General features: G+C 40.9%; 1 protein-coding gene across 3 annotated transcripts in view; it reads left to right on the forward strand.

The window, feature by feature from the left end:
* strn (striatin, calmodulin binding protein) overlaps positions 1-17,816 on the forward strand; it is an 82,994-nt gene that overhangs the window by 34,488 nt on the left and 30,690 nt on the right. For 2 of the 3 annotated variants that reach the window (XM_046309960.1, XM_046309962.1), the window contains exons 3-4: positions 4,245-4,333; positions 9,550-9,631. In XM_046309960.1, coding sequence (XP_046165916.1) covers positions 4,245-4,333; positions 9,550-9,631 — 171 coding nt within the window. The remainder of the gene's footprint in view (positions 1-4,244; positions 4,334-9,549; positions 9,632-17,816) is intronic. The other variant, XM_046309961.1, reaches the window with a different exon arrangement.

The raw sequence follows: 17,816 nt of genomic DNA on the forward strand, positions 1-17,816 counted from the left end.
CAATTGGACACCACGAAAAGGGGGTAAAATACAACAACAACAAAATAATCTCAAGGGGGACTCATCTCTCACTCAATATTTGTCTCCACAACAAAAGGCTGCTATACTGTAAATTGATGTCTTACTGGAGGGAAATCCAACACGGTGGTTTCTCAGGACCAGAATAGAGACACTGCCCAGTAGCGCACACACACTGTGGAAATATTAGCATTGAGACAATTTTATCCCATTACATACTGTGCCTTCAGAACCTATTCAAACCCCTTGACTTTTTCAACATGTTGTTGTGTTAAAATTGATTAAATTGAGACTGGGAACATTCCCACTGTCATGTGCTGCTCACACCTTATCATGGGTAATGCAGCATGGCGTCACACCCCTATTCCACCATATAATTGCATGTAGCACATTTAGAATAATTTAATAGGATCTTTCTCTGCTACCCACTACTAGGCGACCTGCGGATTAGACTAGACTGACTACAATGGAGACTCTGACTGGTCATGTGGTTTGGATGGCTAAAACCTAGCCTGGAATCCAAAGTCTCATATGCTCCGTTTCGTTTTGAATTCCAGGCTAGGAAGGAATCACTGGTGAAACCGAATATGCCAGTTTGGAGTCCAGGCTAGCTAGAGCCTCACTCTGAGTCTTAAACCTACAGAGTCTGGTAGGGTGGATGAAGGAATGAAGATAACCTGAACGACATGGTCTTTCTGAGAACCTCCGCCACTCGCCGCCATGTGATTATAGCCTCGGAACAAAATGTTCCCGGCAACTCCACGTCACTCAGCTACCCTTTTCTTGCTCACGTTCACGGTCTCATTCTCTCTGTCCCTCTTTCCCTCTTGTTCTCATTCTGTTTCTCTTTCTGTCCTTATCACTCGCTCTCTCTCTTCTTGTCCATCCTTTCCCCTCTCTGACCTTGCCCGTCTCCCGTCTGTTTCACTTTCTCTGCCCTCTTTTCCTCGCCTTTCTGTTCTCCATCTCTTCCCTTTCACACATTTTCCTTTTCTCTCCCTCGCTCCCACTCTCTCTCCCTCTTTTTCTCTCCCTCGCTCCCACTCTCTCTATCTCTCCCTCACTCCCACTCTCTCTCCCTCTTTTTCTCTCCCTCGCTCCCACTCTCTCTCTATCTCTCTCTCCCTCTTTTTCTCTCCCTCGCTCCCACTCAATTGAGCATGAGTCATTCTGCATCGTTCTGCGTTCTGACTGGTATTATATGTTTCTGTTTTTGCCTTTCCATGTAGGAGAAACCTTGAGCATCCAACCTTCAGTCTATTTCAAATCAAACGGTCTGTCCGTTGATATTGGAACGCTAACATTTCATTGTGCATCTGTATCAGTTTGCACCTACTGTGCGTAGTGTTGGCATTTATTGATTTATGCCGAAATACTCCTTCAGTTGTGTCATTTTCTTCATCTGCATTCGACACTAAAATGAAAGAACTAGAGTTTAAAAAATAATGACTAGTTTGAGAGAAGCATCCACAATATTACGTCCACCCGTGTAGAAATCAGTGCAGATGAAGGAGAGGAGATGAGTCGAGGAAACTACATTAGACTACTAAGATCCACTCCTGTAGCCTGGTCCAAGATCTGTTTGTGCTGTCTTGCCAACTCCTATGGTCACTGTCATGTCAAATCATGGGAGTTGGCAAGACTGCACAAACAGATCTGGGACTGGGCTATAACTCCTGGACTGTGGCAAAGTCAAGGACTACGTCCCAAATGGCACCCTATTCCTTACATTGTGCATAACTTTTGACCAGAATCCTAAGGGTCCTGGTCAAAACTAGTACACTAGGGATTAGGGTGCCATTTGGATGAAGGCAAGGTGACCCCCATGGTTTGCAAGAAGGGTTTATTTTTAGTTGTCCCCCAAAATGAAATCGGGGAGGGGACTGTGGATGTGTGTCCGTCCGTTAGTCACATGCGATATCTCAGACAGCACTAGCCCGATTTTGTGAAAAACACTTAACGCTGCTCTTCTGGCACCGAATGACCGATCTGTAGGAAACTTGATATGTGGCATCTATGGACAAAGGCATAGAATATATCTTTTGTTAGGTTGTTATGAGTGTACTGATAAGTCGATAACTGTGAGAGAAAAAAAACTTGATCGGAGTTGTGCTTGTTGTTCACGCGCGTATCTGCCCTGTCATTGGCTAGAATGGTGCCACCTGATCTTGCCTCTTCCTGACTGCCTTTTAGTCTGAGTACCAGTCTCTTTAGCTAACATTCCACTTCATGCCACTCCTTGTCATTGCTGAAGAGACTGCCCTTTCGGCGATCTCTATGTTTAATATGCGCTGGATTTACGACGGAGTAGCTCATTGGTTGTTGTTCACTCCACATGTTTCCATGACAACATGTTGAGCCTCAAATAGTCAAAAACAAACATTTAGCTGTTAGCTGGGCAAGTTGTTGTATAAGAGGTTTTGTGGTTGGAATTGCAGTCTTTGGCACATGACATGGGGTACAGGGAGTGGATTAGCTCAAGAGACTGGAACACCGGCTAACTGCCTTCCATTTTTCTCAAGACATTTATTTTCATTGTTAGAGCAGCCACTTAAGTATCTGGTCAATTATAATGGATAATCTGTGGTCACACAAGATAACTTTAAAAAACATTTTTAAAAGAAAATGAAATGCAACATCGCGAGACCTCCGGGAAGGCTTGCGAACCAGACTAGGTAGACCAGGTCGGGGTTTGGGAAGTCAATGAGAGTGACATTTAAGTGACATTTAAAAAATATATTTTTTATCTAAAGGCACAACCTAGATTTAAGACAATGTCTTAACTATTTGAACATGTTATTATACTAACGTTGTGAAAGTGACAAACTGACATGTTTTTATTTTGGTCAAAAACAACTTTATATGGAAGGAGTGCATTTGATTTGACGGCGTGCACTTGCGCAGTTCGGCGCGAGAAGAGTGTTAGACCCGGTGATGTGTTTCTGCGGCTGAGCTTAGCTATCCAACTTCGCCATGACTTCGTCTACTAGTGTGATCGGGGATTTCTATACAGTATTTGACAACTTTTTGGGGAGTGCTCTTGTTTTGGATGACATCTGGTGCTCTCCGGGGTGAAGTATCTCCTAGATAAAGATCTAGGCTAATCTTCCCCTCCCCCAATCCTTACCTTAACCATTAGTGGGGGAAGTGCAAATGTGACCCAAGATCAGCATCTTGTTTTGAATGACCTCTCCTGGTAGTACATTACATTACATTTACATTTAAGTCATTTAGCAGACGCTCTTATTACTTTTACTGACCTTTTAGTTTTTGGGGCTGACAATTAGTGATGATGATAAGAATCACTGGAAATGAGCATAAGCTAGGGTGTGATGCACTTGACTATTTTACATTCAATGTGTCAATGATTTAATTATAAATCCCTATGTAAACGATTTGAGAAACAAATGAGTTAAATTACGATGATGATGATGATGATGATGATGATATTGATGAGGACAATGATGATTGTGGTGGTGGTGAAGTGATCCATCATCCCCTCAGTGTCTTATCCTCTTATAGAATTACAAGCACTCCACTCACCTAATCCTCTCTCCTCATGGCCTTTGTTTGTAGTGATTTAGATGTTTGAGTGACGTCAAGTCGCAGTCTAGCTAAGCAAGTTTAAGTTTACATTTAAGTGCATCTTCCTTCACAAGAGGGCACCCATCCAGGGCCTGAATTCACGAAGCCTATCATAGAAGGAGTGCTGATCTGGGATCAGTTTTGTGTTTTAGATTCTAAAGAATGGACAGGGCAAGGACTTGATCCTAGATCAGCACTCGTACTCTGAGACGCTTTATGAGTAAAGACCAAGATATCACACACTCCTCTGGCCGACCTATAACATATGTAGTGTATAGTTTGTGTGCTATTTGGGCATGGAAGGAAAAAAACTAAAATGGTTTAATATCCACCATTAAGTTTAGATTTAATATCAACCCAGTGAATTAACAAATGCATTTCTTACCCCAGCCCTTGCGTAGCATCCCTCCCACCTGTTCTTAATATAATATATGCCATTTACAAGACACTTCTTCAAATGTATGTGTGAAGCCAGTTAATTTACAGATACAGATACAATCAACATTGAGATGGTCATGTTCTGTTAGATCATTAATGAGCTGTTAAATCACTGTGGCTGCCTTGTCATTAAAGCTTTTTATTTATCTCTTTCTCCTCTCTCTCTTTATCCATCTATTTTTCTCTTTTCCTTTCACCCTCAGGTCAAAATACCACAAGCTCAAATATGGAACAGAGTTGAACCAAGGAGACATGAAACCTCCCAGCTACGATGATTCTGGTAAATCTAAATGTATGGATTATGTGAAGGAAATGCTATAACCACGCCACATCTAGCTAAGTGGATGGGTCACTGTTGTCTTGACAAGTACACATATTCATGAAATACAATAGATGGCTGTAATACATCTCGAATCCCACCGTACCTTCTCCGCTGTGCAATCTGGTTTCAGAGCCGGTCACGGGTGCACCTCAGCCACACTCAAGGTACTAAACGATATCATAACCGCCATCGATAAAAGACAGTACTGTGCAGCCGTCTTCATCGACCTTGCCAAGGCCTTCGACTCTGTCAATCACCATATTCTTATCGGCAGACTCAGTAGCCTCGGTTTTTCGGATGACTGCCTTGCCTGGTTCACCAATTACTTTGCAGACAGAGTTCAGTGTGTCAAATCGGAGGGCATGCTGTCCGGTCCTCTGGCAGTCTCTATGGGGGTGCCACAGGGTTCAATTCTCGGGCCGACTCTTTTCTCTGCATATATCAGTGATGGCGATTTCCTGATCCACCTCTACGCAGACGACACCATTCTATATACTTTCGGCCCTCATTGGACACGGTGCTATCTAACCTCCAAACGAGCTTCAATGCCATACAACACTCCTTCCGTGGCCTCCAACTGCTCTTAAACGCTAGTAAAACCAAATGCATGCTTTTCAACCGATCGCTGCCCGCACCCGCATGCCCGACTAGCATCACCACCCTGGATGGTTCCGACCTTGAATATGTGGACATCTATAAGTACCTAGGTGTCTGGCTCGACTGCAAACTCTCCTTCCAGACTCATATCAAACATCTCCAATCGAAAATCAAATCAAGAGTCGGCTTTCTATTCCGCAACAAAGCCTTCTTCACTCACGCCACCAAGCTTACCCTAGTAAAACTGACTATCCTACCGATCCTCGACTTCGGCGATGTCATCTACAAAATGGCTTCCAACACTCTACTCAGCAAACTGGATAGAGTCTATCACAGTGCCATCCGTTTTGTCACTAAAGCACCTTATACCACCCACCACTGCGACTTGTATGCTCTAGGCGGCTGGCCCTCGCTACATATTCGTCGCCAGACCCACTGGCTCCAGGTCATCTACAAGTCCATGCTAGGTAAAGCTCCGCCTTATCTCAGTTCACTGGTCACGATGGCAACACCCATCCGTAGCACGCGCTCCAGCAGGTGTATCTCTCTGATCATCCCTAAAGCCAACACCTCATTTGGCCGCCTTTCGTTCCAGTACTCTGCTGCCTGTGACTGGAACGAATTACAAAAATCGCTGAATTTGGAGACTTTTATCTCCCTCATCAACTTCAAACATCAGCTATCTGAGCAGCTAACCGATCGCTGCTGCTGTACATAGTCTATTGGTAAATAGCCCACCCATTTTCACCTACCTCATTCCCATACTGTTTTTATACTGTTTTTATTTATTTACTTTTCTGCTCTTTTGCACACCAATATCTCTACCTGTACATGACCATCTGATCATTTATCACTCCAGTGCTAATCTGCAAAATTGTAATTATTCACCTACCTCATGCCTTTTGCACACATTGTATATAGACTCCCTCTTTTTTTCTACTGTGTTATTGACTTGTTAATTGTTTACTCCATGTGTAACTCTGTGTTGTCTGTTCACACTGCTATGCTTTATCTTGGCCAGGTCGCAGTTGCAAATGAGAACTTGTTCTCAACTAGCCTACCTGGTTAAATAAAGGTGAAATAAAAAAATAAAAATCGCCCCCAGACACACCTGGCTGACTTGATGGGTCATGTAATCAGCTGGCGACGTGGAGTCTTTTTGTTTCGACATGTAGGTAGCTAGCTAAACAATGAACCGTAATAATCTCAACTCCTACTACTACCAATACAAACATTGTCATAGCTGTAGTATGAATCTGCAGGTAGCTAAAGAGCTAACCAACTAGGTTCAATGTTAGCTAGCTAACATTAGGCTATAACTAGCAATGCAAATGGATTTCTGATTCGAGTAATATTATTACACTAATCATGTACGTAACGTTAGCCAGCAAGCTAACTTTCGCTAGCTAGCAAACAGTACTCTTTAACTTGCAATGAAAATGACTTTCTGACAAAATTAGAAACATAATATGTGAAAATGTAGTTAGACTCTTACCTGTATACATGGATGAACTCTTCACGACAAACTGGAACCATTTAACTCTGTTTGTTTGTAGCTACATTTTGTTTGGCCAGTGTTGTCGAGTCACTCTGGTTCACACTGACCGTGGCATGTGCAGAAAGTAGCCCATCACTTTTTCCAACTCATCTTTCGATAGCGCCTGTTAAATTCAGGGCATCAATGTTGTTGAGAAAAGTATCAAAACTTTTGTAGTTCTCAATGGCTAACATTATATCTTTCAAAAATGGCACAGTAGAAATGATTATCAACACATACTGAGCAGTTTATGTCATAGACAGAAGCATGCTACATGGCAGACCAATCCAAACTCATCTCCCGGCATGTCCAGCACATGCATAATCTCAGCCAATCATGGCTAGCGTGAAGGTTACTGTCATTTTCCGTGGCCAAACCAACTAGGCTCGTAATTTTAACAATTTTATGTTTAGGGCCCTATGAAATCAGTTTTTATTTTTTCCCAAATTCATTTTTTTCTGTTTGAATGTTTCTGAATTCGGTGTTTTACGATTTACACTAATTTTATCTTCAGAAATAATAATAATAATAATTTGAAATTAATAAAACGCTAACAATTTAATAAGATATAACAGTAAATTTGTAATGATGCAACACAACATTGCACTGTTTTTTTATCAAGGCAAGTGCTTCAATACAGAGTTCTACTAAGTGTTTCATTATAAATGAATAAAAGTAATGCCAGAATCTAGGCAACAAGCAATAGGCAAAACCTAGAGTTATACTTATGTAAAAATAAAAAATGTTGTGCTTCACATAATTGTTTCATTATAAATAGTAAAACAATATTCATGCAATAATGCAGCAATAGGCTAAACCTATGGAACTACCTTATGAGCTCCTATGTCTGTCCATTGTATGTTTTCAATCTATCACAGACCTCTCCATTGAAGTACATGATTGTCAGCCTCTTTGTGTTGAGCTCGGTGAGTGCCTTGCGCTTGTTTGTGAGTAGAGTGTTGCATTTGCTGAAACTCCTCTCACAGTCGACTGAGCTGACTGGGAAGTAATGTAGGGCACAGCCACTTCTGCAACTCTTGGGAATCTCTCACTCAGGCCCCTCCAGTAATCAGCAAGCTCCAAAGCAGATGAGGGCTCACTGGACACACAGTGCTGATAGGCAATCCATTATTCACTGAGCTCTGTTGATGGGCTTGCCATGGGTTTCAGTTGTGTAGGCTTCAATCTTCTTTTCCATGGCTGGAGCCTACCACGGATCGAGCACCCTAGCCAGCCTGTAGACCTCTCTGGCTGGATGTGTGTCCCAGTGCTTTGAGAACTTTGTGAAGGCCAAGTGGATGCATCATGGAGTTGGTCAAGCACCTCCCTCCTCTCTCCAATCCCCATCTACATTTACATTTACATTTAAGTCATTTAGCAGACGCTCTTATCCAGAGCGACTTACAAATTGGAGTAGCTCGTCTGTTTTGGCACCATACCCACATGTTTTTGCCATTCCATTCACTCGGCAAGATCCTCCAATTATATGTAGACACTGCTGTGGGACGGTGGGTTCCTTCCAGGATTGACAGAGCTGTCATCAGTTCGGAGCAGCCCTCAGAGATGAAGGTTAGCTTAGCAGTGAAGGCCTGCACAATCTAGATACAGCGATAGTTAGCTAGATGGAGAGGCAGACAGCTATTGACATTATGCATCGTTATATTTCACCACGGTAGCTCATCATTTGGAATATCACAATTTGCATGGGGACAATTCATATTGCAGAATGTAAATGTAGGCTATTGCAACAGTATATTAATAGGCTGTTAAATTAATTCACCAATGATGAATGCTGCAATCCCTTGCATCTGTTGTCTCGTCAACAACCACCGCAAACTTCTTCCCACAGATCTTCTGTAGAACGGCAGGGACAGGTGAATTTGACAGAGGCTGCTCCCATTTTCAGGCAACGCTCCTCCCTTATTTGCAATTCTTCACAAGAAATGGCCGTAGCTTTCTTTGCTTTTCTAAGGGGATGTTGAACTCGGCCACAAAGTCCTGAATAAATTCTCGTCTTGAATCTACTGATGCGTTTGCACTAGTAATGAAGAGTCATTGAAGAGTCATGCTCTGGCTAACATGGAGCTTTTCCCTGTTCTTCACATGGGCTTTGGACCTTAAGTGATGATCATACGTATTTTTACAGGTCCAATTTTTATTTTATTTTACCTTTATTTAACTAGGCAAGTCGGTTAAGAACAAATTCTTATTTTCAATGATGGCCTAGGAACAGTCAATAGTATGTTCACAGAATTTGCAAAACAACTTGACTCATAATAGTCCTTTGGGTATTGCTCAGCTTTGAATTTAGGGGTTAGCATCACATTTTCGTTTTTTGACGACATTGACATGTTTCTCAAAATGACAGCCAAGTTGTGAGATAAGGGTCTCACGCACGACCCCCCCCCCCGTAATTATTTCCCTAGGCCTAATCGTCTGTAATTTTACAATTCTGAAATCATATAGGTTACTACAATAATTAGGCCTACTTTGGATTTGATTTAAGCAATTTCAGCCAAATTATGGAAAATTCTGCAATATTCCATATTTATAGTTGATTCCATTTTTATTATCAAATTCCGCGATTCCATCCGTTTTCCACATCACGGAAAACATAGGGCCCTATATTTGTATTTACGGAAGGAATACAAGTTTGTTATTAAATTGCATGAAGGCCTTTCTGCCAAAAAATCTCACATTTTCATAAAAAAAAATCATGTTTATGTTCAAATGGCTCTCCTGTGAAGTAGTGACGTGCGACATATTCCTAGTTTCCTGAAACAAGTCACATTTGTGCTTGTCAAATGTCACAATACTGACATGTTTTGTTCCGATGTACTTTATGCATTCTGATAGGTCAGGACACATGGTGCAATCCAGGTTAGACTATGTTTCAATTGGAATTTTGGAATGAAATTGAATGCAGCACAAATACTGTATGTCAGTCCATGCTTCAAGACTGAGTGGAATCCTTAATGACATGGTGCATCTCTCTCTGTATCTGTCTGTCTCTGTCTGTGTGTCTCATTCTTGTTTCCCCTCTCTCCATCAGATGAAGGGAATGAAAACGAGGTCCCGAGCCCCCCCAACAGTAGTCAGCTGGGTTGGAAACAGGGACGGCAGCTACTCAGACAGTGAGTGCAACACGCACACCTTTTTTGTCTTAATTGTGCCCTATGGCTGTACACTTTTAACTTTGAGACCTGGTGGCCTTCTGATCAGCAGGTTTGCATGGTCGGGAGTTTCAACTTAACCACGGTGACATCACCATGTGGAATATTGGCTAATAGACCAATTATAAAGAGCACTCCAAACCTCTCTGCCAATAAAAGGCAGTTTTCAGTTTTCCCCTCCCCACTCAGACCACTCCCAGACAGTCCTAGCAAAGTTCTTGCTGGAGAAATAGTTTTTTGCCGAATAGCTATTTTTGCCAAATTTAATGGAAATCCACTACATTAGGTACTTACACTGAACAAAAATATAAACCCAACTTTTAAGGTTTTGGTCCCATGTTTCATGAGCTGAAATAAAAGATCCCCTACATTTTCCATACACAGAAAAAGCGTACAAATGTATTTACATCCCTGTTAGTGACCATTTCTCCTTTGCCGAGATAATCAAATCAAATGTATTTATATAGCCCTTCGTACATCAGCTGATATCTCAAAAGTGCTGTACAGAAACCCAGCCTAAAACCCCAAACAGCAAGCAATGTGGATGTTGAAGCACGGTGGCTAGGAAAAACTCCCTAGAAAGGCCAGAACCTAGGAAGAAACCTAGAGAGGAACAAGGCTATGAGGGGTGGCCAGTCCTCTTCTAGCTGTGCCGGGTGGAGATTATAACAGAACATGGCCAAGATGTTCAAATGTTCATAAATGACCAGCATGGTCAAATAATAGGTCTGGGACAGGTAGCACGTTCGGTGAACAGGTCAGGATTCCATAGCCGCAGGCAGAACAGTTGAAACTGGAGCAGCAGCACGGCCAGGTGGACTGGGGACAGCAAGGAGTCATCGTGCCAGGTAGTCCTGAGGAATGGTCCAACGGCTCAGGTCCTCCGAGAGAGAGAAAGAATGAGAGAACATACTTAAATTCACACAGGACACCGGATAAGACGGGAGAAGTACTCCAGATATAACAAACTGACCCTAGCCCCCAGACACATAAACTACTGCAGCATAAATACTGGAGGCAGGAGGGGTCAGGAGACACCGTGGCCCCATCCGATGATAACCCTGGACAGGGCCAAACAGGAAGGATATAACCCCACCCACTTTGCCAAAGCACAGCCCCCACACCACTAGAGGGATAACTTAAACCACCAACTTACCATCCTGAGACAAGGTCGAGTATAGCCCACAAAGATCTCCGCCACAGAACAACCTGACCGGTGTGGCATATAAAGAAGCTGATTAAACAGCATGATCATTATACAGGTGCACCTTGAGCTGGAGACAATAAAACTTTAAAATGTGTAGTTTTGTCACATCACAATGCCTCAGATGTCTCAAGTTTTGAGGGAGCATGCAATTGTCATGCTGACTACAGGACTGTTCACCAGAGCTGTTGCCAGATGATTGAATGTTAATTTCTATCCGTTGTTTTAAAGAATATGGCAGTACATCCAACCAGCCTCACAACTGCAGACCACGCTTATGGCATCGTGTGGGTGTCGGTTTGCTGATGTCAATGTTGTGAACAGAGTGCCCCATGGTGGGGTTATGTATGGGCAGGCATAAGCTACAGACAACCAACACAATTGCATCTTATCATTGGCAATTTGAATGCAGAAATACCGTGACGAGATCCTGAGTCCTATTGTCGTGCCATTCATCCGCCGCCATCAACTTATGTTTCAGCATGATAATGCACAACGGCACCATGTTGCAAGGATCTGTACACAATTTCTAGAAGCTGAAAATGTCCCAGTTCTTCCCTGGTCTGCATATTCACCAGACAGGTCACCCGTTGAGCATGTTTGGGATGCTCTGGATCGACGTGTTTGACAGCGTGTTCCAGCCAATATCCAGCAACATCACACAGCCATTGAAGAGGAGTGGGACAACATTCCACAGGCCACAATCAATAGCCTGATCAACTCTATGCGAAGGAGATGTCACACTGCATGAGGCAAATGGTTGTCACGTTGTTGCATGGTGCATTTGTTTTTGTTCAGTATAATTGTTACCCAGAAACAATTTGATATTGATATAGAAATGGTTGCATTGTGCCTTTTTAAATGCAATCATTTATAATCTATTTAGCAGTGTGTTTTTATGTCTGTGCAGCTTTGTGAAACTCTCCAGCATGTCATTTCTAGCTGGGAGATGTGTGTATCCTGCATCTGGGTTGTCACAACAACCACTGACTCAGTAGGGAAGGCCTCTGGGAGTGGTTTACTGTATGCCACCGGACTGTCTGTATGTGCTTGTGTTTCTATTGACCATCTGTGTGTGTGTGGCTGTAGTCATAGGGCACCACCACCGGCTGCAAGTGTCTGTCTTAAGACAAAAAGCCATCAAAGGGAGAAAAATCTTCTGAATGGAGATTAAGAGCCTCGGTATGAATAGAATAAGGGAGTAATCCCACTGAGACTGGTGGGACGTGTGTATCGTTAGACACGAAAGCACGCACGCACACACAGAGACCTATAGAGTAACACACACGGTAAAATACGCGCACACACTTAGACACATGCTCACACCCACAGTCTGAGACACATACATACACAAAGACTGACTGACACACACACACACACTCACATACTGTGTGTTACTCCTATCATGTGAATGGAAAGGGGTGTGAAAGCTGTTAAAGGTTTGTGCTTTGGTGCCCTCTGGGTGTCAAAAGTAGTCAGGATGTAGAATGAGCGAAAGGGGGATACAGAGAGAGTGTGCATGCTTGTGTGTGCGCGGGCCTGTGTGTGTGTGCGTGCGCGTGGGCTTGTCTGTGTGCGGACTTGTGTGCGTCTGTGTGTGCGTGTCTGTGCGTGCTTGTGTCTAGGCTTGCTTGCGTGCGAGTTTGTGCTTGCACAAGTGTGCGTGGGCATTGTCGTGGAAATTCAGTACTGAGTAATTTGGTCATTTCTTCAAACAATCATCTTTATTTAATATTGATTAATTATTGCAATAGGGAGGCTGGTAAACCCCCCCCCAAGTATTGGACCGAGTAACCTAACCTTTACACAAATGCAGAGTTCTATATATAACTGACACTAACAATGCTCAGTCATGTTTGGTTCAAACCCCCTCATGCAGATTGGGGCATCATAAGCCACTCTGGGTTCATCCTGTTGTTATCTCCACATGGGTTGTTGTCTAATCCCCACTCTGGTTTATTTTCCCAGATGCAAGGATGATTTTGAGACAATGAGGGATTGTTCTACTCCTAAAGTATCTCTAGTAAAACACATTATTGTCTATGTAATGCAGTCTTTGACTCATTTGTCAGCTCCAGCCATCTCCAGTGACCATACGCCCAGATGAGCTGCAGGAAACTAGATGGAAACTATCTCTTTACAGAAACACAGGATTAAACACAACAGAAATGTCCTATTTGTTAAGTATTAATTGCTAACTATTAATATCAAACAAACCAGGTAAATATGTGATGTCTCTAACATATTCCCCCATTTTGAGAATTCTCTCAACTTAACCTTTAAGGTTTAAAAATAAATTTATTCCATTTAGTGCCTAATGAACATGACCCAGGACAAGCATCATGATCCCACTGTGTCTGAGGCATCGCCTATGGAATCTATGGTGCCATTAGCATAAACCTGATATAGTTCCTGAGGTTTATTAAAATTTTTATTTAACTAGGCAAGTCAGTTAAGAACAAATTCTTATTTACTTTGACAGTGGGATAACTGCCTTGTTCAGGGGTAGAACGACAGATTTTTACCTTGTCAGCTCGGGGATTCGATCTAGCAACCTTTTGGTTACTGGCCCAACACTCTAACCACTAGGCTACCTGCTGCCCCATTATAATGAAACATTTCAATTTGTTAATGAATATAAATCTAATAGATTAGGATCAGTTTCACTCTCGGGATCAGAGTTCACCCCTCCATTCACCAAGGCATGCTGAGAATAGTCCCAACATAGTACACAACTTCTTTACCAATGTCATCATTAGCATAAGAATAATAAAAACAATCGATCCATAAAACATTAATTGCTCCACTCATATAGTTTTAACATACTAAAACTTACTCAAATCAATCATTCAGTTTCCAAATCATAATTCAATACCCAATTAATTCTCAAACCAACATTTTTGAATGGCCTTGCTCAGTGATTCACATTGATTCTAACACTCAAAATTAAAACCATCAATTTAACATACATCAACACTGGCAGAATGTACATTTATATTACTAGACCATATATTAAACTCATAATTCTAGTATTAAGTTTCTCGTCAGGGTTATAATTGCAGGTCAGTATCTCAATGCATTCTTAGCCTAAATTTCTATAAATGAAGCAGTGTATAAACCTCAATCAACCTGATACCCTAAAATAACAATTTCAGACAAGTCTAAATCAATTACGGGCACAGTTGACCAACCCTCTTCTTATCCCGGCACTCAATCTTCTGCCATTTCTTCTTCAGATGGCTTCCGCTCGGACTCGGTCTCTCGATAGAAGTGGTGCAGGACAGGGCCGTAGTGAACGCCATTTCTTGAGCCGGTTATAGGGGGTTTTGAGGTCCACACCCTGTTTGGTCAAATTCCCTTCCGTACATCTATATGCCATCTGTAGTCACAATCCATAATCTTGAGAAAGGACAGATCAAAAAAAATGTTTACAGATGAAGTTGGAGGTTTTACATACACCTTAGCCAAAAACATTTAAACTCGGTTTTTAATCCTCGTAAAAAATTCTGTCTTGTGTCAGTTAGGATCACTGCTTTACTTTTTTAAGAATAATAGTAGAGTGATTTATTTCAGCTTGTGTTTTTTCATCACATTCCCAGTGGGTCAGAAGTTTACATATACTCAATTTGTATTTGGTAGCATTGCCTTTTAAATTGTTTAAATTGGGTTGGTTAATTTTTTAACAAGAAATTTGTGGAGTGGTTGAAAAACGATTTGTAATGACTCCAACCTAAGTGCATGTAATCTTCCGACTTCAACTGTGGTTCATTTAATTTCCGATTCAGGAAAGAAATCCAAACAAATGATCTACCGTATGACAAATTATTACTACTACCAATATTCTTAATCCAATGTTTAAAACACATGTACATAAAAATAACATCACAAAAAATAACATCACATTCTGTTGAAACAATATTCCCATATTGGTTTATACTCCCCTTATCACAAGAAGTTATCCTGATCATCCAGCAGACCCAATCTGGTGAGATTTTCAAAACAGAACAAACAACGCAACAATACACTCATTCATATATCACTCGATGCATCCCTACATATCACTCAAGGTGTGTACATTTCAATCCAAAAACCCTCAAAATGACTGGTAATTCCCCCATTTTGACACGACTCACCATAGTGACTGTGTAAAAACAACAACACTGCAAATGAAATTGGAATTACTACCCTTAATAACAAAAAATAACAATGTGTACCTATAACTTTATAGTACAAATAGACTAGAGACAGGTCTATCCTTCTCGTGGTCCTATTAGTTATAAAACGTATCCGTTATTATCAGTATTCAAATCAGTATTAAATATAACCTTTAAATCATCATCCAAACATCTTTCGGCTTTTCAGTGAGGGTGATCAAACCACACTAGAAAGTCAGGACAGAGGTGATTCAAACCCTTCAAAGAAGTGTTTCTGTCTATATTAGATGAATTATGTAAAAACAGTCAAAACATTTCATACTTTTCTATTTCCAGGTTCACAGTAAGTTTCTTCAAAACATTTTTTAATTATCAGAATAATTCACATGTTCAATTAAAACAAAAAAAATAACAACTTTAGAAAATTCTGTGTATGTGCATGTCCCTTTAAGATACCCAAATAAAATAGAAGACTCACAATAAATCAGACATATAGTAGTTTTTAATAATAATAATATAATATTTAAAATGACAATCAAATATTCATAGCAAGTGTGTTGTGTGTGGGTCCCTGCAAACCCTATGGTAATTTAACTCCTCTTTACCACCGAATGTGGATACCTTTATATCTATAAAACTGCTGAATTTCACTCACCCCTCTCCCAAGACATTTCAAAGTGAGAGAGAAATGTTTACCTCTTTCTCCTGGAAGCGAAAGTGTCTTTCTTTAGCATTCACTATACTAATATCATAATCAGCAACCCAAATGTTTTAACTACACACAAAACATAATGATAAGTCCATTGTACTCCCTCAAATCATTAATCATTTGTTTTAACCTCTCTAGGGTATGTGGGATGCTAGCATCCCATCTGGCCAAAATCCAGTGAGATTGCAGAATTCAAATACAGAAATACTCATTGATAAAAATTCCGAAAACAAACCGTATTTTACATAGGTTTAAAGATTAACTTCTTGTGAATCCAACCACGGTGTCAGATTTTTAAAATGCTTTACGGCGAAAGCATACCTCACGATTATTTGAGAACATAGCCCAGTTGACAAATTATTACAAACAGTAACCAGCCAAGCAGAAGTGAATCCCTTACCTTGATGATCTTCATATGGTGGCACTCAAAGACATTAATTTACTCAATAAATGTTCCTTTTGTTCGATAAAGTCTCTTTATATCCAAAAACCTTTTTGTTTGCGTGTTTTCTTCAGTAATCCACAGGCTTAAAAGCAGTCAAAACGGGCAGAAAATAAATCCAAATTGTATCCGTAAAGTTCATAGAAACATGTCAAACGATGTTTATATTCAATCCCCAGTTTGTTTTTTAGCCTAAATGATCTATAATATTTAAACTGGACAATAACGTTGTCAATATAAAAGGTAAACAAGAAATGCACTCTCTCAGGATTGCGCATGAAAAAGCTCTGTGACACGTCAGGGTCCACTCATTCAGACTGGTCTTACTCCCTCATTTATAAGAATACAAGCCTGAAACAATTTCTAAAGACTGTTGACATTACATTTACATTTAAGTCATTTAGCAGACGCTCTTATCCAGAGCGACTTACAAATTGGCATCTAGTGGAATGCATAGGAACTGCAGTCCTAAGTCAATGGATACTGTAATAGCATTGAATAGAAAACTACACACAAAAAATACTTCCTGAATGGATTATTCTCAGGTTTTCGCCTGCCAAATCAGTTCTGTTATGCTCAGACACTATTTTAACAGTTTTGGAAAATTTTAGAGTGTTTTCTATCCAAATCTACCAGTTCTATGCATATATCTTCTGGGCCCGAGTAGCAGGCCGTTTTAATTTGGGCATGCTTTTCATCCAAAATTCCGAATGCTGCCCCCTACCCTAGAGAGGTTAATGTACCCCAATGTTCATGTGCGCTTAATTTAGCATGCAACGTATCTCGCCACCGAGTCTGACAATTCACTCCCATATTGTATTATTTGACTGGTCTCTCCATTCATAACCATGTAAACTTATCCTGGTGTTGTTACTAGACCAATGTCCAACAACATTATGTAACAGCTGTTTCGCCATAGATTGTTCCTCTTACCACTCTAAATATAATACTTTTTTCTGTTGCAAATGTAGTGTGGTGGTTCATTTCTTTACTAGCAAATGAGGAGACAAACTTATCACACAAGTCAGAGTTATACTTAATATTTAAACTAAATATTTAATCACAATAAGGGAGCAGGTCAATACAACGCACACACATAAAGTGAATTGTTTGAGTGCTCTACGATAATGATGGCTGGTCATGGCTGGTCGACGATTCACGCTCAGATGATTCGTTGAGAGCCCCGAGACAAAAGTACGAAGGTCTTTTATAGCCAAGATACACCCCTTTCAACCTACAAGACAAACAACCGATATATATATATAGAATGTGTCACAAGGTTAAGATCTGTATGAAAGATACCTATAATACATAGCAGACAGTATCTGCTGTGTCAACAGTTTTCATTGTGTAGAGACCAGTGTCTGACCCTCCGACTCCAAACTGGAACCATCTCTCCCTGATACAGTATAGAACAGAAACATTAACTCACGCTCTGGAATGCTCTTTAGGTTTTATCAGCCAAAAGACATCTTAAATCTCCTGTCAGTATTATCTCCCAGATGGCCATCCTCAGTAGAACACACACAATATATAGAATACTCTATTCTGTTGCATAAAACAACCATTTCATGCAATAAAAGTATTATAACATAATCTTGCATTTTTTCCACCATAGTAGTCTATCTCAGTGTAAG

This window comes from Oncorhynchus gorbuscha, linkage group LG18 (genome assembly GCF_021184085.1).
Source record: "Oncorhynchus gorbuscha isolate QuinsamMale2020 ecotype Even-year linkage group LG18, OgorEven_v1.0, whole genome shotgun sequence".
NCBI lineage: Eukaryota > Metazoa > Chordata > Actinopteri > Salmoniformes > Salmonidae > Oncorhynchus > Oncorhynchus gorbuscha.